This window comes from Ovis aries, chromosome 22, assembly GCF_016772045.2.
Source record: "Ovis aries strain OAR_USU_Benz2616 breed Rambouillet chromosome 22, ARS-UI_Ramb_v3.0, whole genome shotgun sequence".
NCBI classification, from domain to species: Eukaryota; Metazoa; Chordata; class Mammalia; order Artiodactyla; family Bovidae; genus Ovis; species Ovis aries.
In genome coordinates, this window is record NC_056075.1 from 4,953,789 (window position 1) to 4,977,971 (window position 24,183).

At 35.1% G+C, this 24,183-nt stretch overlaps 1 protein-coding gene across 1 annotated transcript in view; it reads left to right on the forward strand.

Moving 5' to 3' along the window:
• The window catches only part of PCDH15 (protocadherin related 15), a 1,094,267-nt gene that overhangs the window by 687,548 nt on the left and 382,536 nt on the right, over nucleotides 1-24,183 (forward strand). The window contains exons 13-14 of the mRNA XM_060404607.1: nucleotides 871-1,020; nucleotides 16,966-17,159. Of these exons, the coding sequence (XP_060260590.1) occupies nucleotides 871-1,020; nucleotides 16,966-17,159 (344 nt within the window). The remainder of the gene's footprint in view (nucleotides 1-870; nucleotides 1,021-16,965; nucleotides 17,160-24,183) is intronic.

Sequence of the window (24,183 nt, forward strand, 5' to 3'; positions counted from 1 at the left end):
CAAGAAGAATTCTTAGGTTAGATTAACCTAGAGGAGAAAGAGAAAGAAACAGAGAAAGATTGACAGCTGAATAGAGGTTAAAGGGAGTTCTATTTATCATCCAAATTTTTGAGCTAGATTTTATTCAAATATAGGAAAAAATGAGCTGATAGAAAAATATAGGAAATGAAATTTATGTAAGAATTTTGTTTATTTGTTTTTTTCTGGAGAAACTTATACAGCAGACTCAGAGCTTCCAGAAGACCTAAAATCTACAGTTAAAACTTGGATACAGAGTAGTTTTAAGAAGTCATTCAGGACCACAATGGTATTATTAGAGCACTGACTTTTTGTGAGACTTTCTTTAAGAGTAAATAATATAATTAAAATGTCACTCTTAATGAATGCCAATGGGTCCTTTAAAATTTCTGATTTTTGTGAATTATTAGACAATAATATTACAAGTTTAGGACACCTACTTTCTTGATTATATAAGCATGTTGCTGTAAAAGCAACTATTGCATTGTATACAAAATATGTAAGAGCATTTCCCTATTCATTTTTTAAAGGTTAAATAGTTAACTCCTAAGAATTAGCAATGTTGGCCCATTTCAAGCCTCTAGAACATTTTATATATCAGGTTATTGAAAGTATGACTGGAATTTAACATATAAAAATCAAGCAGAATCCTCCATAGTTGCTTCCTAGCACATTAAAGCACTTTGATTTTATGTCCTATTATAGTTTTATTACTTCCTTTTATCAGCAAACATTTTAGCGTCCTTTTGAAACTGTAAAAAATATGAGAAACTTTTCAAATTGTAGGAGTGAATTCTGTACTGCTTATGTTTGCATGACTTCTCTGTTAAATTTATTTTTCTACCCCCAAAGATAACAGCATTTGATGGTGTTCAAGAAAGTGAGCCAGTTATTGTCACTATTCGGGTGATGGATGCAAATGACAACACTCCAACCTTCCCTGAAATATCCTATGATGTCTATGTTTATACAGATATGAATCCTGGGGACAGTGTCATACAGGTAATTACCCATATAATATGAGGATATATTTGAAACAATTATTTCCTTAGGTATTTTACAATGCATTGGTTAAAAAATTGCTTAAGAAATAAAAGTGAATTTCAGGGTTATCCTATGGCATAATTTAGCTTAAAAAGATTTACATTTATGTTTGCTTTTTCAATGAAAGTGCACCTGTATGCACTTTCAAGTAGAATTAACCAGATACACAAATAGCAATTTGACCTATTTATAGATTGATTTTTAAAATTTAACATTCTATGTTGAACATAATAAAGTGAATACAGTAATATACTGGAGTTTCAAGCATTAAACATGTAGCATAAAACTTCAAATTATTTTAAACTATTGTGAAAATGGGTTAAATCTTTGTGACCCCATGGACTGTAGCCTGCCAGGCTCCTCTGTCCATGGGGATTCTCCAGGCAAGACCACTGGAGTGGGTTGCCATGCCCTCATCCAGGGGTTCTTCCCAGCCCAGGGATCGAATCCATGTCTCCCGCATTGCAGGTGGATTCTTTACCATTTGGGCCACCAGGGAAGTCCATGAATACAGCAGAGGGTAGCCTATCCCTTCTCCAGGGGATCTTTCCAACACAAGAATCCAACTGAGGTCTACCAGCTGAGCTACCAGGGAAGCCCAGATTTCCCTTAGTGGTAAATACAAATAACTATATTATTGGACAGTACTCTTAGACATTGATTACTTGGACCTAAAATGGAATAACTACAACAAGAAATAGTAAGATTCTATAATAAATGGTATCCTGAAAACACAGAAATCTGGCAAAATCTTTGATTTGTCTCATTTTTATCATTAGCTGTACTCATTAGCTGTACTTATTACATTTTAGTGAATTGCAGGTTATCTCAAATTTGTTTTTAAATATTCTGTGTATAAATTATAAAGAAGTAGTAATATTCTTCCTTGAAGATTTTTAGAACTCTGGAGAATAGTTAACTCTAGTAGTTTCCAAAGTGACTGTGTGTGTGTGTGTGTGTGTGTGTGTGTGTGTGTGTGTGTTAGTCGCTCAGTCATGTCCGACTCTTTGAGACTCCATGGACTGTAGCCCGCCAGGCTCCTTTGTCCATGGGATTCTCCAGGCAAGAATACTGGAGTGGGTTGCCATTTCACATCAGTAATCATCTAGGTGTCTACTGAGAAATACAGATGAGCAAGATTCACTCTAGCTTTCATGGATCTGAAGCTCCATATGTAATACTTAGGTAATCAATAAAAAAAAAAAAAAGAAAACTCAAAAGATTTAAGTTGCCCGGTAATGTAAAGACTACTGATCTCTATTTTCCTCTACACCTGAGACTCAGACTTAATAATTTGAAATTGCTCTCAAGCCAGGAAGGTCATGATTCTATATATATTTTTAGAGTATTGTAGTGGCTCAAAATTATTACTAAAATCTATATACAATATGTTATGTCACAATATATGATACATAATATGTTTATATATAATATAATCTATTACATAATAGTATAGTATATAAAGAATACTAACAAATTAATTTATGTATCTATATATGTATTATATATTTCAGAGGAGTAAAAAAAAAAAGCAGTCCAAATGCCTTAACAATGTAACTAAGTCTTCATGGTCTGAATGCTTTCCTTCAAGCTTCATCCTTGACCTTCTATTCATATATGTATGTTTCAGTCCTACTCAACCACCACTTCCAGTTACCTGAATGTGTCTTGCTCATTCCCATTTTGTCCAATTTTTTCCTTTACCTTGATCTCTTTCCCTTCTATTTATAGCTTGATTACTTGCTTTGTTCTTTAGACTTTTTCGCTTTCTGAAGAAGCATTCCTTAGTAGTTTTCTGTAGATAATTCCTAGTAATTCTTTTTTCATCAATAAATGTTTATTGCAGGCACTCTTTTAATCATTGGGACATAGTAGTGAGCAAGAACAAGACCCTTTTACAGTGAAATGAGATAGAAAACATACAAATAATAAGTATACAAAAATGTTAATTTCAGAAATTGATCAATTTAATAGAAGGAATTAAACAGGATAATGTAATAAAGAAGATGAAGTGAGGCAAGACAGACATAGGGTAAATTTTGTATTCAAAGAAAACCCCAATAATGTAATACCAAAATAATACTGCCTCTCATATGCAAAGTTCTCGTGGAAAACACTATATGGTCACTACCTGATAACATTTCTTTTTTTTAATCCCTTGCTAACTAGCAAAACTGAGATCCTTAAGCTAATCATGTTAATTCCATTCCCTTTGACCATTGGTTTAGGAATAATAATCATATAACATAATTCTTAGTCATTAGACTTGAAGGAATATCTATTAATAGGTTCTGGGAAATTTTTTCTCTGTTTTTACAAGGGGATAAAAGGAAGAGACATTCTTCTTGTCTTTGAGCTGTTCTGTGTGCAGATGTAATGCATGGAGCTGCTACAGCCCTCTTGTCACTTTGAAGGGACTAGGTTTAAAGCCACAGCCAATATATTAGTTGAAAGAAGGAAGGAACTGGGCTTTTAATGGTTTTGATGAGTTCTGAAATAAACAACCTTAACAGGAGCTATCTCAATATTTCTCATGTGGTGAGATATTTAGTGAAGCCATTTTGAGTTTATTATTTTTTCTCAGCCCAGAGCACCCTAATTGACTTTTTCTTCATTAATAGTTCCTGTTCTTGCAGCCAACCAAAAACATACCAGTTTGCAGCCGATATACTATGATTACAACAGCATGTCTTCATTAGTGTGAAATGTCTGGGAAGAAATAGTTAACTGTATGTCTCATGGCTTTTGTACACTATTTTCTATTAACCAAGAACACGTCTTATCTGATTTTTTATAAGGCTAACTCACTCTCATCATACAGGACCCAGCTCAAAATATCACCTCCTCAGAGAAAGCTTTCCTAATAGCTTAGTGTCGATAGCCTTCCAATATATACTATACACATACACCCCACATCACAGTTCTTATTCTATAACTTGCTTTCTCTAATTACTTTTAGAGCCACTACGGCCACCTAAAATTATCTTTTCTTCTTGTCCCCACTCCACACTAAAAACCCTATTAGTGACCATCTGTCTTGTTTGCCACTCTGACACCAGCACATACCTAGCCATGCAGTAAATATTTATTCAAAGGATAAATTATTATCTATTTTACATGAACTAAAGTGAAAGTGAAAGTCTCTCAGTCGTGTCTGACTCTTTGCAACCCCATGAACTACACAGTCCATGGAATTCTCTAGGCTAGAATACCTGGAGCGGGTAGCCTTTCTCTTCTCCAGGGGATCTTCCCAACCCAGGGATCAAATCCAGGTCTCCCTCATTGCAGGCAGATTCTTTACCATGAACTAATTGTTAACATAATTTAGAAATGATGCAATGCCATCTCTGCTGTGTTTATTGGGTTAAGATATGCTTTCTTCAGTGATATAGAAAAGGGTAACAGTGTACACTGAGCACTGAAAACGCACGCTATGTAAATGTCTTCTTCTGCGTATACGGTAGTGGGGAAAAGGTTTCAAGTAGCCACAGTATATTTTATTTATATCTTGGAATGACACTTGTCATACTGATGAAATCTCTCTTTTTAACCCATTTTTCTTGAGGGCACAACTGAAATTTGACTATTTCTATATCCAAAAACTCTGTATCCATATAGTAGATGCCCAAACTAATGGATGCATAATAAATGTTTATTTGAGGATGAAAGAAAGGAAAATCTGTAAACAAGTAGATCTGAATGGATGGAGAGGAATAAGGATATTGGCCTTTATTTCTAGTCAGCTGATGGACCTAGCGATCTACATTTATCTTTACTGAGGTATTCTTTCATAGGGAGTAAAATTATGGTTTGTAGAGATAAAGGAATGACAATTACTGTCATGTTCTTATTTAATTAGATCTGATTCTCATCGCTATAATAACATAATTGGAAATAAAAGTAAGTTTATATAGAAAAACAGCCCGCAGGGAACTGGAAAGTGTAACTAAGAAAACGATAGCAATTATGTGATAGAACCATATCTCAAAATTGTTTGCCCTGGGGGATCAAAAGCTTACTTCTGGCATTTGCAGACTACAAAAGTTAATTTCCCTTATGTATCTCTTTGAAAAACACATTTGCCCTGCCTTTAAAATTCATATTTTATATATTTCCCTTTGAAAATCTATTTGAACATAGACTGTTATCTATGTTTACATGCTTTTAATTTTTAATTTGTTTAAATGCCAAAAAATGAAGCTTTTTAATTAGTATTTTTAATGTTATTCCTGGCATGCATATTAGAGCTGCTTTGTTTTATTAAATAAGATCTCTCTGGGTGACTCTACTGTGTACTGCCCTATTATTTAGATAAAAATATCTCAAGGTGTAGTAAAAAGAATGGTGTGGCTATAATACATCCTCCAAGGGTCTAGAAATAAAATAGATTTCCCATTGAGAGAAAAGTTTTAAAGCAGAGTAAAATAATTCAGAACTGTGATTTGGAACCACCTTTTAAGGGTCATTTTTTTTTTTTTTTACTCCATTCACCCTTCCGTAACCCTCCCATTCCTACGTAACTCAACAGAAGATTGATTAGTTTCCTCTTTGGTAATCCACCTGCAATGCAGGAGATCCCGGTTTGATTCCTGGGTCGGGAAGATTTGCTAAAGAAGGGATAGGCTACCCACTCTAGTATTCTTGGGCTTCTCTTGTGGCTCAACTGGTAAAGAATCTGCCTGCAATGTGGGAGACCTGGTTTGATCCCTGGGTTGGAAAGATCCCTTGGAGAAGGGAAAGGCTATCCACTCCAGTATTCTGGCCTAGATAATTCCATGGACTATATAGTCCATGGGGTCGCAAAGAGTCAGACATGATTGAGCAACTTTCAGTTCACTTCGTTAGTAATCTGTTGTGCAAAAGAGGGAAAATATTGGAAATAAAAGACACAATGAGCAGTGTCCAGCAAAGAGGGCCTTGGATAACAGATTTTAAGTATTATAATCAGATCATTTTCAGCGTAGACATGAGACTGTCTTGGCCTGATATAAGTACATAATTATTTGAGTCCACTGTCTTCTTATAAGGTAGCTATCCTTGTCTACATGCATGGATCAGTCATAAAAATGTATTATCCATGTTCTTATTTCAAATTCTCAATTATAAACTAGTTTTCTGACTTTATATCTATTATGCTTGATTACTGTAAAAAGGAACAGGGTGATTCTGACATGTATGGTTCATGAAATATGCTTACAGGAGCACTACCACAAAACAGCAGCTGCATCTTTCACAACCGGCAGTGTAATCAGATTATGAGCACATCTTATGTTTGGAGAGAAATTACCAGCATGAGGGAGTATGATTCTTTCTTTAGGTCAGGGAGTATATTTTATGTCGATAAAATATCGACAATTTCGTCAACCATCAATGAAATCTTCCAGGTTGATGCTAATGGATATCACACTCTCTTGTCTTAAAGTCTCATTTCACACACTGCTAGTTTTTTTGAAAAGCCAATTACTCTGTATTAGAGATACAGACGTGGATATATAAGATATAGATTTTAATTTCTGTAGTTAGCTATCCAGTCTGTACTTCAAAGATGTTATTCCTAGACTTTTACAGTTCTTGTCAATCAACGGTTTGTAATCCTATCTGAGTATTTATTAGAAGTTTACCTGAGAAACTTTTAAAAATACTGATGCCTGGACTACACCCTGAGATATTTTTATCTGAATGATATTACAACACATAGCAGAGTCACTCAGAGAGATCTCATCTAATAAACTAAAGCAGCTGTAATATGCAGGCAATCTTGAGAAAAACTGCCTCAGAACTTAACAATATTTTATACCCTCTGAAAAATGGAATCTAAATTTACCTAAATGGGATCCTGTATGTAGCTGAGTCCTTTGATTCTCAACACACTTATTTTCTTTTTCTTCAGTTCTTACTTGCTTCTGTCATATTTCTTACTCTTCACTGCTTAAAAGCCCATCCTTTCCCCTCGCCTTTACCTGTGCTCAGCTAATTACTCCATTTCTTTCTATTCTATTTTACTACAATAATCTCTTCCTCTCTACTGATTTTTACCTTTGGGCTATAATCCTCCCATGCCCCAGTCTATAAACAGTTTTCCCAGATAAGACTTCATTCTACTATTTTTGTTGTGTCGGCACTTAGTTCTGTCTGACTCTTTGTGACCCCTTGGACTGTAGACCTCCTCTGTCCTTGGAATTCTCTAGGCAAGAACATAGGAGTGAGTTGCCGTTCTCTTCTCCAAGTGATTCTTTCTGATCCAGGGGTCAAACTTGTATCTCCTACACTGACAGGCTAGTTCTTTACCACTGAGCCACCAGAGAAGCCTGCTATAAAACTCTGAATTTCCAGCTCTAATGTGTTTAGACATTGGGATTAATTGGTCAATTTAGATATTTTATTATTTATTTGTGAATAATTAATGCATAGTTATAAATCTGATCTTCACTCACATCCTACTACTAAAATTGTACAAAATCATAAATCTAATTCATCTATCTCTAATAGTATGTATTTCTAATAGTATATAAATAAAAAGTATGTATTACTCAGTACTTAACTATGTAAAACTCTTTACTCCTTCATAGAAAATTTGATTCTCATCCTAGTTCTCTGGTAACGGAGGGATTTCCTTGCCAGCTTCTTATTCAATCCTCACTCTTTCAGTATTAACATTTGCAAAAATCAATATACAGCTTTCCTCTCTTTTACCTATTCCCAAGTTTTTAGTTATTATCTCTATGAGAAGCCCAGGTACTCAAATTACCCAAATTCTTGGACAAAGCAAAGTAGACTGTTGACAGGCAGCAGAAATTTAACATATTCCAAGATAAACTGACAATATATTATCCTTCTTCCAATACAGAAACATGGACACACGTACAGACTCAAATATACATGTTGCTATTATTCAGTCACTAAGTCATGTACAGGCTTCCCTGATAGCTCAGTTGGTAAAGAATCCACCTGCAAGGCAGGAAACCCCGGTTTGATTCCTAAGTCAGGAATATCCACTAGAGAGAGGATAGGCTACCCACTCCATAATTTTGGGGGTTTCCACTGGGGCTCAGGTGGCAAAGAATCCACCTGCAATGTGGGAGACCTGGGTTCAGTCCCAGGGATGGGACAATCCCCTGGAGAAGGGAAAGGTCACTATAGTTTTCTGGCCTAGAGAATTCCATGGACTGTATAGGTCCTGGGGTTGCAAAGAGTTGGACATGGCTGAGAGACTTTCACTTTCACTTCCGTTCAAGTCATGTACAGTTCTTTGCAACCTGATGAACTGCAGCACGCTGGGGTTTCTTGTCCATCACTATCTCCCTGAGTTTGCTCAAACTCATTTCCATTCAGTCAGTGATGCCATCCAACTGTCTCATCCTCTGTCACTCCCTTCTCTTCCTGCCCTCAATCTTTTCTAGCATCAGGGTCTCTTCCAATGAGTCAGTTCTTGGCATTGGTTGGCCAAAGTAGTAGAGCTTCAGCTTCAGCATCAGTCCTTCCAATGAATATTCAGGGTTGCTTTCCTTTAGGATTGATTGTTTTGCTCTCCCTGAATCCCAAGGGACTCTCAAGAATATTCTCCGGCACCACAGTTCAAAAGCATCAGTTCTTCTGGCCTCAACCTTCTTTATGGTCCAACTTTCACACCCATAGATGATTTGTGGAAAAGCCATAGCTTTGACTATATGGACTTGTCATTCAAATAATATGGATCTTTGTCAGCAAAGTAATGTCTCTGCATTTTAATATGCTGTCCATAGTTTAATAGCTTTTCTTCCAAAGAGCAAGTGTCTTTTAGTTTCATGCCTGTATGCCTACAGTAAGAAAAGTAAAATATACATAACCTGTCATCTTTGGAGGCAACTATACTTTGCAGAGCCCAATTAATCTTGGATTACACAGGCTTCAGATCAGCAACTGCAGTCACGTTTTCTTCTTCCTGTTTCACCGGCAGACATACAGATGATTCTCTGGTTTCTAAAATTGCTATTTCAAAATGTATACATCTGTCACCATTTCCTTTTCCATGCCTGTACATTGCCATAAATTAGGTTGCTACAGTAGACTCTGACTGACAACCCTATTTCTGCAGATTCCCCACAACACTGATACAATGATTATTCTAAAACACAGACATGAATCAGAACAGGTTTTGATACTACCGAAGGAAGAGCCTAATCTCCACACATGCAGTCAAGAACAGCTGTGAAATACTTCAGGTTCTTTTGTCTCACCACATGCTTCATCTCTCCGTGTAACCAACTTTAATACTATATAGAGAGGTTTTGTTTCGTTTAACTCCAGCATAGGATACCCTTCCCATTCTACGCTTATTGACATCTCTCTCAAGTTTTAAAGTTTAATCCAAATTATACCCTTTCTATTCTTTTTTACACATAATTCAAATGTTATTTTTTAGATAAAGTCTTTTATTTTCATAGCAAGTCAAAATTCATTGTTCTTTCCATCATACTTCCACATATCCACTGTAGCTCCAATGCATTTTATTATACCTTGCATTAAAGTTAGCTTTTACATCTCTTTCTATTCTACTGAACCATAAATTTCTTTTAGTGATCTGTAACCACCTGTGATTGGCACAAAGACTTCCATACAGAACAGGTTTACCAAATATTCATTGAATTTATCCCCTCAATTAATTTGTTCTCAATATTTAGAAAAAGTCTCATTCTAGAGATACACTCTGTTTGGCCTAAGAATTCTCTCCACCACACACAAAGTGTTATCTCCCATTACCCTTTCTCAAAAGTCCTGTAAAGCTTTTACCCTTGCCAGTTGATCTGAGTCTAGGTTGTTGGGGAGAACATTGAAAGTTCATGTAGTTCTCAGGATTTTCTTTGGCATTTGCATTTCTCGAGGCCTTCTCTATGCACACGTGTAGTGTCAGAGATGTGTGGAAAGCTTATCCAGCCTTTCTATTGGACTCTCATTTTCTGTTTATTTCTTCTGAATTTATGGCTTGTTCTCAGCTTACCAACTGGGATCACAACTTGCACTCACAGACTTGAGGCTGTTTCTCATTCAATTCTTACTATAATTGATTCTTTTATTAACTCTACATCAAATTAACTATGGCATCTCTTGAAGAACATTTGCTGCTTTTCATGGCCAGTCCCATCCTTATAAAACCCCTATGCCCGCTATACTTGGGGTTAAGTGTGGTAAGGGGGATAAGGTGCCACTGAAATAACAAGGTCATTAGCTCCTGCTTTACCTACTTGAAGTCACAGCAATTCTTCCTGAATATTATTCCCAATTTGTCTGCTTTAGTGAAACTTTAGAGCCCTAAATGTTTTTTTTACATTTTTGCTTAGATATTTACTTACCTTTTGGGGAAAACAAACTATCTGATTTACTTACATTGTTGGAACCAGAAATCCTGCCTCCTAGCTCCAATTATTTGCCATTTTAATAAAGCAATTTCAATCAGATAGTAATGATGAGACCAGATAAATCAAATCCCTTGCGATTATACAGTTTGAGTGACAAGTAGATTAAAGGGACTAGATCTGATAGACAGAGTTCCTAAAAATCTTTGGACAGAGGTTCCTAACACCGTACAGGAGGTGGTGATCAAAACCATCCCCAAGAAAAAGAAATGCAAAAAGGGAAAATGTTTGCCTGAGGAGGTCTTACAAATAGCTGAGAAAAGAAGAGAAGCGAAAGGCCAAGAAGAAAAGGAAAGATATATCCATCTGAATGCAGAGTTTCAAAGAATAGCAAGGAGAGATTAAAAAAAGTTTCCTAAGTGATCAATGCAAAGAAATAGAGGAAAACAATATAGGATGGGAAAGACTAGCGATCTCTTCAAGAAAATCAGAGATACCAAGGGAACATTTCATGCAAAGATAGATACAATAAAGGACAGAATTGGTATGGACCTGGCAGAAGCAGAGGATTCTAAGAAGAGGTGGCAAGAATACACAGAACTATACAAAAAAGATCTTAATGATCCAGATAATCATGATGAGTGATCACTCACCTAGAGCCAGACGTCCTGGAAGCTGAAGTTAAGTGGGCTGCACTCAATGTGCTAGCAGATTTGCAAAACTCAGCAGTGGCCACAGAACTGGAAAAGATTCAGTTTTCCTTCCAATCCCAAAGAAAGGCAATATGAAAGAACTTTCAAACTACTGCACAATTACACACGTTTCATAAGCTAGAAAAGTAATGCTTAAAATTCTCCAAGCTAGGCTTCAACACATGTGAACCAAGAACTTCCAGATGTTCAAGCTGGATTTAGAAAAGGCAGAGGAACCAGAGATCAAATTGCCAACATCCACTGGATCAAAAAAAAAAAAAAAAAAGCTAGAGAATTCCAGAAAACATCTACTTCTGCTTCTTTGACTGTGCTAAGGCCTTTGACTATATGGACCACCTCAAACTTGGAAAATTCTTAAAGAGATGGGAACCCTAGACCACCTTACCTGCCTCCTGAGAAACCTATATTCAGGTCAAAATGCAACAGTTAGAACCAGACATGGACCAACGGACTGGTTCCAAATTGAAAAAGGAGTATGTCAAAACTGTGTATTGTCACCGTGCTTATGTAACTTGTATGCAGAGTACAACATGTGAAATTACAAGTTGGATGAAGCACAAGTTGGAGTCAAGATTTCAGGGAGAAATATCAGTAACCTCAGATATGCAGAGGACACCATCCTTATGATGAAGAGGAACTAAAGGGCCTCTTGATAAAAGTGAAAAAGGAGAGCAAAAAAGCTGGCTTAAAACTCAACATTCAAAAAGTTAAGATCATGGCACCTAGGCCCATCACTTCATGGTAAAGAGATGGGGAGACATGGAAAGAGTGAGAGACTTTATTTTCTTGGGCTCCAAAATCATTGCAGATAGTGACCCCAGCCATGAAATTAAGAGACCCTTGCTCCTCGGAAGAAAAGCTAATACCAATATAGACTGAATAGTAAAAAGCAGACATTACCTTGACAACAAATGTCTTGTCTAGGCAAAGCTATGGTTTTTCCAGTAGTCATGTATGGATGTGAGAGTGAGATCATAAACAAAGCTGAGCTCTGAGGAATTCGTTCTTTTGAACTGTGTTACTGGAGAAGACTCTTGAGAGTCCCTTGAACTACAAGAAGATCGAACCAGTCAATCCTAAAGGAAATCAACCCTGAATATTCACTGAAAGGACTGACGCTAAAGCCTAAACTCCGATACTTAGATCTCTGATGTGAAGAACAGGCTCATTGAAAAAGACCCTGATGCTCGGAAAGATTGAGGGCTGGAAGAGAAGGGACAAGAAAGGATAAGATGGTTAAATGGCATCACCTACCCAATGGATATGATCTGAGTGAACTCTGGGAAACAGTGAATGGCAGGGGAGCCTGGCATGCTGTAGTCCATGGGGTCGCCAAGAGTCATATACAACTTAGCAACTGAACAGTGAGAAATGTGTGCTTCTTATATTGTCACAAACAGACCAAGAAAGAAATGGAACAAATCTAGCTTATTAAATGCAAAATACAAAATAAAAGGAATGAGGATGATACACTAGAAAATAGAAGTGAATGTCTAGAAAGAGTGAAATCTTTTTTCTACTTTAGCCAAAAATCAAAATAAACCTAGCCTCAGATAATAACTGAGATTCTGGAAACTCTCTTCAGTGAATATTTCTTAAAAAAATCCTCACTACAGCACTATTTCTCACACTTTATATTCTCTAAGTGAAACTTGAAAGTTTTAACTATAAAGTTATAATACAGAGGAAGTCCTTACTAATACAATATTTCCCTTAGCAATAGGAAAACAAACAAACAAAAAACAAAAGAAAAAAAATTGAACAAAACCTCTGGTGAGGTTTCCAGAGCACTTTTTATTATTAATAATGCCAAATTTATGTCTGTGTAAATTAGAAAATCCTGTTTTATAACAGCAGAAGACTATGGTATAAATGTAGCCTACATGTACCAAATTATTTGATTGTTGTTTACGCTCTTAGTAAAAACATTAAAAAATTATTTTGTTTTCTGAATCAGGTGTGGAATGTTTCTGTCCATGTTTTAGAGTCCATCACAGTTCTATTGTAATTTTTATTATAAATGGGAGCCATTAAGATAATTTAATGCCATTCCCTTAAAACCTTCTTATCTAAAACTGCATCATTCTCCCTGGTTTTTCATGCCCTCGAAACAAAGGAAAAAAAAGGGAAAAAAGAGTTCAGGAACTACTCTACATATTCAATATCAGGTGTATATTAATCTTTTCATTATTTACTTGAGTCACACAAAACCTTCATCATCTTGCTTCTATTTACCTTTTTTATCATGTGTTAGCCTCTCTCTAGTTCATCATGTTTGGCCTCTGTGAGAGCGCTATTTATTTTCTTAATCTCAGGGTCCTTAACTTCACCTAAAATAGGCAAATCCTTTTTTTATTTTTATTTTTTTGTGGGATGTCAAGGTGTCTGAGGACAAGGATATTTGTAATACGTACATATTGGAATACTGAGAGGAAGGAATTTTGTCAGGGTAGGGTTAAACTTCCTGAAGAGGACTGTAATACATTAGAGAAAAGAAATATTGTTCCTTACCATTTAGATATCATTACATTTTTGTAAAACAATTAAAAGTCACATGTTTTAGTTTACTTTCATCTAATAACATGTGAGTGACACTTTGCTTTCCCCATGTAAATTAACCCATTTTTGTTTAAGGGGCAGATTTTCCCACTAAATTAGGAACAGGCTTCATATACCTTTAATATCCTAGACCAGGGGTCCCCAATCTCTAAGATCGAATGCCTGATGATCTGAGGTGGAGCTGATGTAATAGTAATAGAAATAAAGTACACAATAAATGGAATGCACTTGAATCATTTTGAAACCATCCCTTCTCTCCTTCCGGTTCCTGGAAAAATTGTCTTTCATGAAACTAGTCCCTGGTGTCAAAAAGTTTGGAAACCACTGTCCTAGACCACTGATCACAAGATCATTGATTTGTCATTGAATTAAATCTCCACCACAATTTAGTTTCAGGGGTTTTCTTTTACGAGATGCTATCTTTTTCAGGGTTTTCAGAGTCAGTGTCTCAGCTATCTTTTCTAATCTTGAACCACTAATAATTCCTTTAAAATATTTTTGTTTGCATGTTTAAGGACACAGTATGTGAATTCTTGACCAACTATTTTATTACTTACTGCTGAAAGACTGAAAATTTGTATTAAGTTACTTAGATAACAAATGTTGAATTCATTTTTAGCTTACTTTTTAAACTTCCTACTTGTTAATGGTTTCTGTGGTGCTGGTTGTAGTCCCTGAATATATTATCTCATCTGTGATTGGTTGGCTATGCAGTTTGAGGATTGTTTGTATCACCTGTGCTTTGCAGTACAGTTTGGTATTTACAGCACCTCCCAGATGTCTGCCTTTTGCAATTTAATTATCTTTGAGCTTATCCTGTCTTCCAGTATTATTCATGAAAATGTTAAATAAGAGCAACCATAATACCTGTATCCCTAAAGCGCATTCCTCAACACACTTCTTAACTTGATTCATTGCCATTTATCATTAAATTCCTTTAGCCAATTTAAGTCCCAGGAAGAATGTTAATATTGAATCCAATCTGAGCTAAATTTTAATTAAGATTTCCTGAGACATTGTGTTCAGTGATTTACTATAATCAAAATTGATATCTCTTCTGCTACCCCTGTCCTCTAATTTTCTAATTTTTTCCACACACAAAAGAAAATGAGCTTGTCTGGCATGAATAATTCTCCATAAATATATATCATTCATTTTGACTGTTTCTACAAATTGTTTCCTTCTCTTTGCCTTTAGGACTATGTCTGTCATTCTCACATAAGTCCCAGAATCATTTCATAGAGTGCCTTTCCTTCTGGCAACAACATCTGTTCACTCCCAAATACCGAATCTGAGACTTAGCTGAATTTATACCTCTGTTTCAAATTTATTTTTTTTCCTTCTCAATTGTTTTTGTTGCTGCTATTTCCATGCATATAATCATTCTAAATGTAGTGGAAGGATAATAAAAGTAGAAGTAGACTATGCCCAGTATACCCTTTTAAGCATGATGTGGTGGGTAAAGAATTTTGTTTACATTTCATTAGAATGGTTAACATGATACTTTGAAATGGCCATTCATTAACACAGCATTCCTGAAATTGAATTTATTTCAAGGTAAATGTGTATACTCACATTTTATCTCAGAAAGTGCACCAGAATGTCCAGTAGCCACAGAAAGGAGTCTGTGGATGACAAAGAACTGCTGCTTTAAAGACATGAAACTCATGGATTAGAGATACATAAGAAAATGTCAGTAAATAAGGATTTTTTTTCTACAACATATTTATTACAACCCTGTGTGTTTTCTTTATTAATAGGAAACACATGTTTTCCTCTTAGGTGTAAACTAAAGCCAGTTTTTCTTTCTTCATCTGTCAAGGATGAAAACAATAAATTCTGTGACTATAAAATGTATAAGATTTCCCAGTAGAATCTTACATTTGGTTCCCTTAAGTAAATTTATACTGATCAGGAAGTCAAGGAGCCTTATTTAACATATTAAATCATGATTACATTAATTTTGCTTTGTAAAGTTAATAATAGTTTTCTCTTTTCATATATAATGATTCAAAGTAGTCTTTAACTACTGGATGTCATTTGTTCCAAAATGATTATGAATACATCCAAATTAGCCTTACAAATGTTCATGTGGTATTATTTCAGGAACTCTGACTTGAGTCCTTTTTCTCAAAAAAGAAAAAAAAATTGAGTTTGATAGTATTATTTTCTAATTAGATATTCTGCAATTGGAGATGTGTTTGTTTGCTTTTCAAAAGGTAATACTCTAAATCTTATCAGTCTTTTATAAGTCAATGTGAACAAGCTCATAAGAATCTTTCTTAGAGCCATGTGTAAATAAAAAGGTTTCCAGGACAAGAGACTTTCTGGAAGATGGGAAGGAAAACAATGTAACAGGAAAAAAATCAGAGCAAAAAGAAGGATAGTAGCAATAAAGGCAAACTTCAGCCATTTCATTTTTTTCCAGGCCTCTGTCCTTAGTGAGGAGAAGGAAATGGCAACCCACTCCAGTATTCTTGCCTAGAAATCCCGCGGACAGAGGAGCCTGGTGGGCTGCTGTCCATAGGGTCGCACAGAGTCCAATACGACTGAAGCGACTCAGAATGAATGCATGCATTGGAGGAGAAGGCAAAGTGAAGTGAAGTCACTCAGTCGTGTCTGACTCTTTGTGACCCCATGGACTGCAGTCCACCAGGCTCCTCCGTCCATGGGATTTTCCAGGCAAGAGTACTGGAGTGGGCTGCCATTTCCTTCTCCAGGGGATCTTCCCGACCCAGGGATCGAACCCGGGTCTCCCGCATTGTAGGCAGACGCTTTTACCGTCTGAGCCACCAGGGAAGGTACAATATTCTTGCCTAGAGAATCTCAGGGACACAGGAGCCTGGTGGGCTGCCATCTATGGGGTCGCAGACAGTCAGTCGGACACGACTGAAGTGACGTGCAGCAGCACCAGTCCTTAGTAATGTGCATTTATGTGTTAAAAGCAGGTGATGAGATAGGAAAAAAAAAAAAAAACAACAAATCCTATAGGGACATTAGATTTGCTGTTAGGGTTTTCTTTCTTTTTTGGTTTAGTAAGTTAAAATAAAGATAGCTTTCAAGATTCAAAGCCTATCACTCTCACAACAACAACAACAACGAAATCTTTTCTGATGTGACTGCTTCAGTATTTGAATACAGTAGCCTAAATTCGAGAAAAAAAGAGTGTATATGATGAGAAGTTTCTTTACTTACTGTGTGTGTGTTTGAAAACAAGCTTCTTTTGTTGGGGAAAAAAAATGACGTGATGGTGAAAAGTTGAGTCCCCAGAGGATTTACGTTGTGATTTTCAATTCCAGCTCACTGCAGTCGACGCAGATGAAGGGTCAAACGGGGAGATCACATATGAAATCCTGGTTGGGGCTCAGGGAGACTTCATCATCAATAAAACAACAGGGCTTATCACCGTCGCTCCGGGGGTGGAATTGATGGTTGGACGGACTTACGCGCTCACTGTCCAAGCAGCGGATAATGCTCCTCCAGCAGAGAGAAGGTAATTTATAGAGAGAAGAACCAATGCAATCGTTTCATCGCTCCAGTTCAACCCCATAATTAAATAAAAGAAGCACAGCGAGCATTCTTTTATCTTATAAACATCTAAATTAGATCAGAAAATCAGAGAGACTAGTTTCTCAGGAACTGCATATTCTTTTGTCAAATTGAGGAAAAAGTATGATAAAGTCAAGATTAAACCACAAAATAATTAACTATGATTCCAAGATGTGAAGTATGCAAGTTTCTGTTGGGAGGGGGAGTGGGAACTAGGAAACATCAGAAGCCTGTGTCCAATATATTAGTGAAAAGTAAGGTTGCTACTGAGAGCTCATATAACATGCAACCCATGATGCCTCAGGGATTTGAAGCCATCCCTCAGTGTCTGGATAATTATTTTAAAATTTTATATATATATATATATATATATAAATTTTATCTAGAAAATCATTATATATATATAATATAATCTCATATATATGTATACATATATATAAGAAAAACATTAAGAGAAAGCAAAGTGAAAAGACTTTCAATTATTACAACTACATTTATTTGTTCCCCCACCTGAGATATTCCTTTTATTTCCTGTTTGTTCCAGATTTCAGGATGCATTTTAAGAAAATATAAATTTAATATTAATACCTGATTGAACCTTTCTAGGAACTTTATGTCTCTTCATTTGCCCATGTTTTCTTTTGTATCCTTTAGTAGATTTTATTTTCAAAAATTTTTTTTATAAACGTCCTATACATTTTTTTTGTTAGGATGTTTCTCATTTTTTGTTATTATAAATGGACTCCTTTCTTGTTCTTCTAGTTGGCTGACATTTACACATACAAAAGTTATTAACCTATATTAATTTTAAGACACTTTCTTAATTCTATTATATTTTTATGCTTTTCCAGTTCATGTTTTTATATTATCTATAATATATTTTATAAGTAGTGATACTTTAATGTCCTTCTTTTTGTTTATTTTGTTCCCTTTAATTTCATTTGATAGTACTTCCAATAAAAATATTTGTCTTGATTTTAAGTAGGAAGGCCTCCCATGTTTCCCTATTATATTGCTTTATGGTTAAAAATTATTTTACTATGTTAATAAAGCACTCATCTATTTTTATTTTATTGACTTTAAAAAATAAGAATGGTCATTCATTCAAGTCAAATAAATCATCCATCAACTATGAAAGCAGTAGTGACTTTTCTTTTTGAGCAAATGCTTGGATGACTGATCTTAATATGGTTCTAAAATATATCTATTTTTCATTCCTGATATAAATCCCACTAGGCTTTGGTGTTTTAATCTTGAAATAAACTTCTGGATTATGTTTGTTGCTATCTTACTTAGTAAAATCCATCCATTCTTCTCTTTTTGAAAAACTTTTGTGAAGGCTTTATATAATTTTTATGATACTACATAGATGAAATAAACAAAAATACAAAGGAACACAAAAATGAATTAATGAGTCCAACAACAATATGAATTAGTTGTATCTCTAAAGTCAATAAATCCAAATTCAGCTCTCTGAAAAATAAATAAAAACATAGATAAATTGATAACTATCAGCTAGCCCAGTCAAAAAGTGGGAGAAAGTGGAACTTTGCCTAATAAATTCTGAGAGGGAAATGACATAGAAACAGAAGAAATTGGAAGAATCATTAAGAGACCACTTTGCTTTAAATAGATGCAAAAACTTGAAAACATGGATAAAATGGATAATTTTTCAAGAAGTTATAATTTACCAAAATCAATTGCAAAGATTAAGAATTCTTAAGAGATCAATTCTGTAGTGGAGAATACTACCCCTAGCTATAGCAAGGCAAGGAAGTTTGATAGAACTGTAACAAAACCACTGACCATTAAAACCCCTCCAGAGCAGAGAATAGGACATTATTTTCCCTAAAGCATAACCACGTGAGAGACTTTTCTCTTCACATCCCTCTAATCATTAATCAAACTTGCAGTTGTTTTGGCCAGGATCGCTGGAGCCTTCCTCAATGCTTATTTTTCAAACTCCAAATATAATCTTGAGCAACAAATCTAAGCTCTAACCTGAAAACATTCAGAAAACAAAAATCCCACTACTTTTATTAATAACATCACAGTCTAAGCCATTGTCCTCTCTAGTCTATAGTGTTGAAAACCGCTTCTAATGAGAAGTCTAATTAGACTTCTGCCTGAGCCCACTTCAGAGTCTCCTCTCAATACAATAGCCTGAGTGATTCTGATAACACAGAACGCATCTCTCCCTTTTGCATAGATTTCTAGAGTCTTCACATCTCCCTCTGTGTAAAAGGCAACATCATTAAAAGGGCCAGTGGAGCCCAGCCCAGTTTGTCCTGGTAGCAGCCACAAAATTCTTCCTCATGTCACCTCTTCACATTTGCCTGGCCTTCTCCTCTGTGATGTTTCTCTTAGTCCACCCCTGTTATCACACTGGTCTCCTCTCTGTCTCTGAGGCTTGCAGCCACGTGCAGACCTTTGAACTTGACTTTTATCTCCTTTCAGCTTGCAGCGGTTTTACTCTCAGATTTCTTCGCGGCCTTATTCCTTCAAGGTCATTATTCAATCATCACTTCGTCTGTGAATGCTTTTCTAACAACCTGTTTGCAATTACGACGAGCTCTTAATGCTTTTATAGCCCTTTCCTGGTATTACTTGATGCACTGAAAGTACTACTGTGAAATGTACCATACGCATTTTTGTTTAGAGAATGAATTTCATTGTCTGCCTTGCTTCTTTTCCACCAGAGAGCTAGTTCAAAAGGATAAGAATCATTGTGGTTCAGTTTTCTCTTTTTCCCAGAAGTCAAAACAATTTCTGAATGCCCTAAGTTCTAAACAAGCATCTTTTTTGTTTCTTTTCCTAGATTTTTAACAAATGTCATTTTGGGTTTTTAAATAGATGAAATGGAATAAGAGATGATATGATACAAAACTCAGTTTTTTTTTAGAGTTTCCCAAACAAAGAGTTAGATTTGAAATTCTGCCTTCCCAGAAAGTATACACCATTTCTCTCCTAGTCCCTATTAAATTAAAAAATATATATATTGGTGTCTGTGACAGTAAGATTTTCTACCCAGTCCAACAAACCATTTATTGCATAACTACCCTTTATGGGAATACAAAGATAAGCATAGTAATTGTCATTTGCAGGCCAAAAGAAAAATTACAGTAAATTGTAGAAAGTAGAACTATGCATAAATCAATTTACCATGGTGAAGTTGGGATTGAGGTAAATTCTCACCTTTCTGGGACATTGATGAGGACACTTGTCATAACAGGGGAGTATTTAGAAGATCTACTAAACAAGATGAGTTTAGGAGAATGAACAGAGGTTGACCACATTAAAATAACAATAACAATAATAAAGCCCATCACATTATTTATACAGCTAGAGAAGTGTGAAATAACTTGGTATTTTGGATAATTGCAAGTCAGTCAGCAAATCAGTATATTAACTATGATTCAAAGAGGGTCAGTAGAGTTAAGGGTCATATCATGGAAAATTTAATTTGTTTTCTTAAGAAGCTTGGAGTTATCTAGTCAATGGAAGCAATGGAAGGACTTTAAAACAGAAATTCATCTGAGATAGTTTGGTTTCAGGAAAATCACTCTGGTGCCCCTACAGAAGATAGATTTGAGGGAAGATGAAGCTGTAGGTAGGTTTCCTCAATGGCTCGATGGTAAAGAATCTGCCTGCCAATGTAGGAGCCTTGGGTTTGATCCTTGGGTCATAAAGCTCCCCTGGAAAAGGGAATGGCAACCCACTCCAGTATTCTTGCCTGGAGAATTCCATGGAAAGAGGAGCTTGGTGGGCTATATAGTCCATGGGGTCACAAAGAGTCAGCTATGGCTTAGCAACTGAACAACAACAAACAGCAAAACTATAGGTAGAGAAATGAGGCAGAACACCTCTGCTAAAAAAACATTGCTGATGGTTTGAACTTGGCCATGAGTAAGGAAAAATGGAGAGAAGGAATTATTAGAAATTGAAAGACTCTCCCAGGTTTTTATCTAAGCTGACCGATTGTTAGCAATGTCAATAAGGCACACATATTTGAGTGAAAGGGAAGAGCTCAATTTCATACACGTTTACTTGTATTTACTTGGAATAAATATATTAACATATTCAAAAAGAAAATGGATATACATGCCTGAATGTGAGAAGACATTCGAGGGCTATATTTTGTGTAGAAAAAAATATAATTCATTTATACAGTGAATAGTTACAGAATCCAAAATAAGAGTCTAAGTTTGAATGAATTTAAAATAATAGTGTCATTCATGCTGGGTTATTCTGAAGGGAAGTTGAAGATGACTGATACTATTTAATTAATGTGCCAGGGCTAGACATTATGCTAGTGACCTTTATATATAATTTTTAATCTTAACAACAAAATTGTAACTCTTGCATAGCTCTATTTATTTTTATAAACCAAAAATAAAAACTGAAAAGGATAACTTACTTGGGTACATGACCCCTTGCCCACTTTCATAAAAAAGTATTGATAACCATAAAAAATAACAGGTAGAAACATAACTTGAACTCAGGACTCTTAGATTCTAAAATCTTCCCCTTCATTCTGTTCCATATCCAAAACTCTTAGTTATTATTCTGGAGAAAAAAATGATAAGATAGTAATAATATTAATGCTAATTATAAACAAATATATCTTATCTTTATTATTTAAACTGTTATTAAAACCTGACAATAGTCATCTATTCATTTTGTAAAATTTTCATTGAAGATAGTGCTGTGCTAAACAGATGTCTAATCTATATATGTATGCATATTATGATTGATATTTTTAGACAACTTTATTATTTAATGAGTGAGATTTTAAATTTGTTTTGAAGTTCTGATTTGCAAGTCATATCACTGATTTGCCTTGATAAGCCTTTGTTTACAGTAATTCGTAGTCTAGGTGGTTTTTACTTAAATCAAATTGTATTCTACTCCTGGAAACAAAGTGGAATTTTCAGAATTTGAATATATAGGTCTTTTCAGTGATATGGGGCATTTATTTGATTTAGTCTCACTGTTTTCTTTATAGACGATGGTTTGGGCACTAGAAGACCACCTTATGATGATTGATTAAATATCAAGTGGGACCTGCAGAGAGTAAAATCCATATACCTCCATCCTACCTGCCATAATAATGTTATGTTTCCCTAGAATAATGACACTTGCTATTTTCTGGAGGAAAATTAGTCTTCAGATTGAGTTGATGATTGAACTGAAGAGTTGTGAGACTTTGCTTTCAGTATTTCTTTCGGAAAAAGATGCTCTTAGAAAATTATGAACATAAAAATATAGATTGTGACATATTTTACAAGCTGATCCAGATGACAACGGTGACATGCAAACCTAATTAAATGATAACACTAAAAGCGATGATGATTTTCTGTCTTATTCTTTTCTAATAAACAACCTCAATTCTAAATGTCAATAACACTGACTCTCAAAATGAGGATTTATGAATTAACTAGCAGAAGAATTAACTGTTTATATACTTCTTATTCTAATTGATTAAACCAGCCAAAGAATTCGAGAGTAAGAGGAGCCATAGTCTATAGTGGTTTTGTTTGGGGGACTTTTTTTTTTTTCAGTCATTGATAAACAGAAGAGGACAAAACAAAAGGGTTTTTAAGAGTAGTAAGATGCATTAGATAGTATTTACTTTTTGTCTGTAAGTCTTCTTGTATGTAACTGTATTAAATTAAGTAAATATTTAATCTTAGTATGAGTTAGAGTCCTACTTTTAAGTATTTATCAAAATGTAAAGATAAAATTCAGTCCCTTCCCCCAAATATAAAACAAATCATGATAAAACAACTGATGCCTGGCAAGGAATACTTTTTTGATACTCAATCTATTTTCATGGAATTCAAGGTTATATCTAACTAATACAATATTAAATCACCCATTCTCCAATAAAATTATTTTTCAATTGTGAATATATATATTTTAAAATAACTTCACATGATATATTTCACATTAATAATAAAAACTTTATCCAAGTATTCATTTTAGCAAAATTTTACTGAGTTTCCTCTTGGGAAGCACTAGAAATATAAGACAAGATGAGCTTTTTGCCCACACAGCATTCGTATAGAGGCACAGATAAATCTGGATATAGCATAATATAATTACAAGTGCAGTTTAACTTGGACAGGAAGGAAAATGAGGTATCCTAGCAGAAAAAAACAATAAAAGCAATGATACAGAGACACAGCAAAGTATTGTCTGCTGTGGGAACTGCTAAAATCTATCAACCAATCCCCATTGTTATTATGCTGAAATTTAAGTCCGTAAGTAGAGCACATGAGTACTTGAAGTCTGTGACTCTTGCTCTTCTCTCTAGTCTTAATCCCTACCATTGCCCTAATTATACCTTTTTCTTTAATTGTACAAAAGGTATTGTTTTTTTATTTATTGGTCTCTGAATTTGCACTCATTTTTCTCTGTAATGCCCTGTGGTTTTTATACCTATATGCATCTTATCCCTGTAACTTTCCCTGAGAAATTTCTCTGAAGTCTTATGTTAGTTTTAAATCTGGGAGTGTTGCTCCTATGGATCCCTGATGTGTTTCCAAAATAATAAAACAGAACCTATGAACACTAAGATGTAAATACAGCTTTTTTTTATTGTGATATTGGTGAAGACAAGGAAAAAAAAAAGAAGCTTTTTTATTTTGATGATCCTCTTAGAAACAAGGTAGAAATATAGAGTTACAAACAGATACCTCATAGCATGTGTTGACACATTTAAAACAAAATTACTATACAGACTGTGCAGTCTTCTAAATGTCAAGAACATTATCTCAGTACCACTGAGTAGCATTGTCATATCCAAAAAATTTGACTTTTTATCTTCTTAAAAATTGTACCACAATGAGGTAGCACTTCACACCAGTCAGAATGGCTGCGATCCAAAAATCTGCAAGCAATAAATGCAGGAGAGGGTGTGGAGAAAGGGAACCCTCCTACACTGTTGGTGGGAATGCAAACTAGTA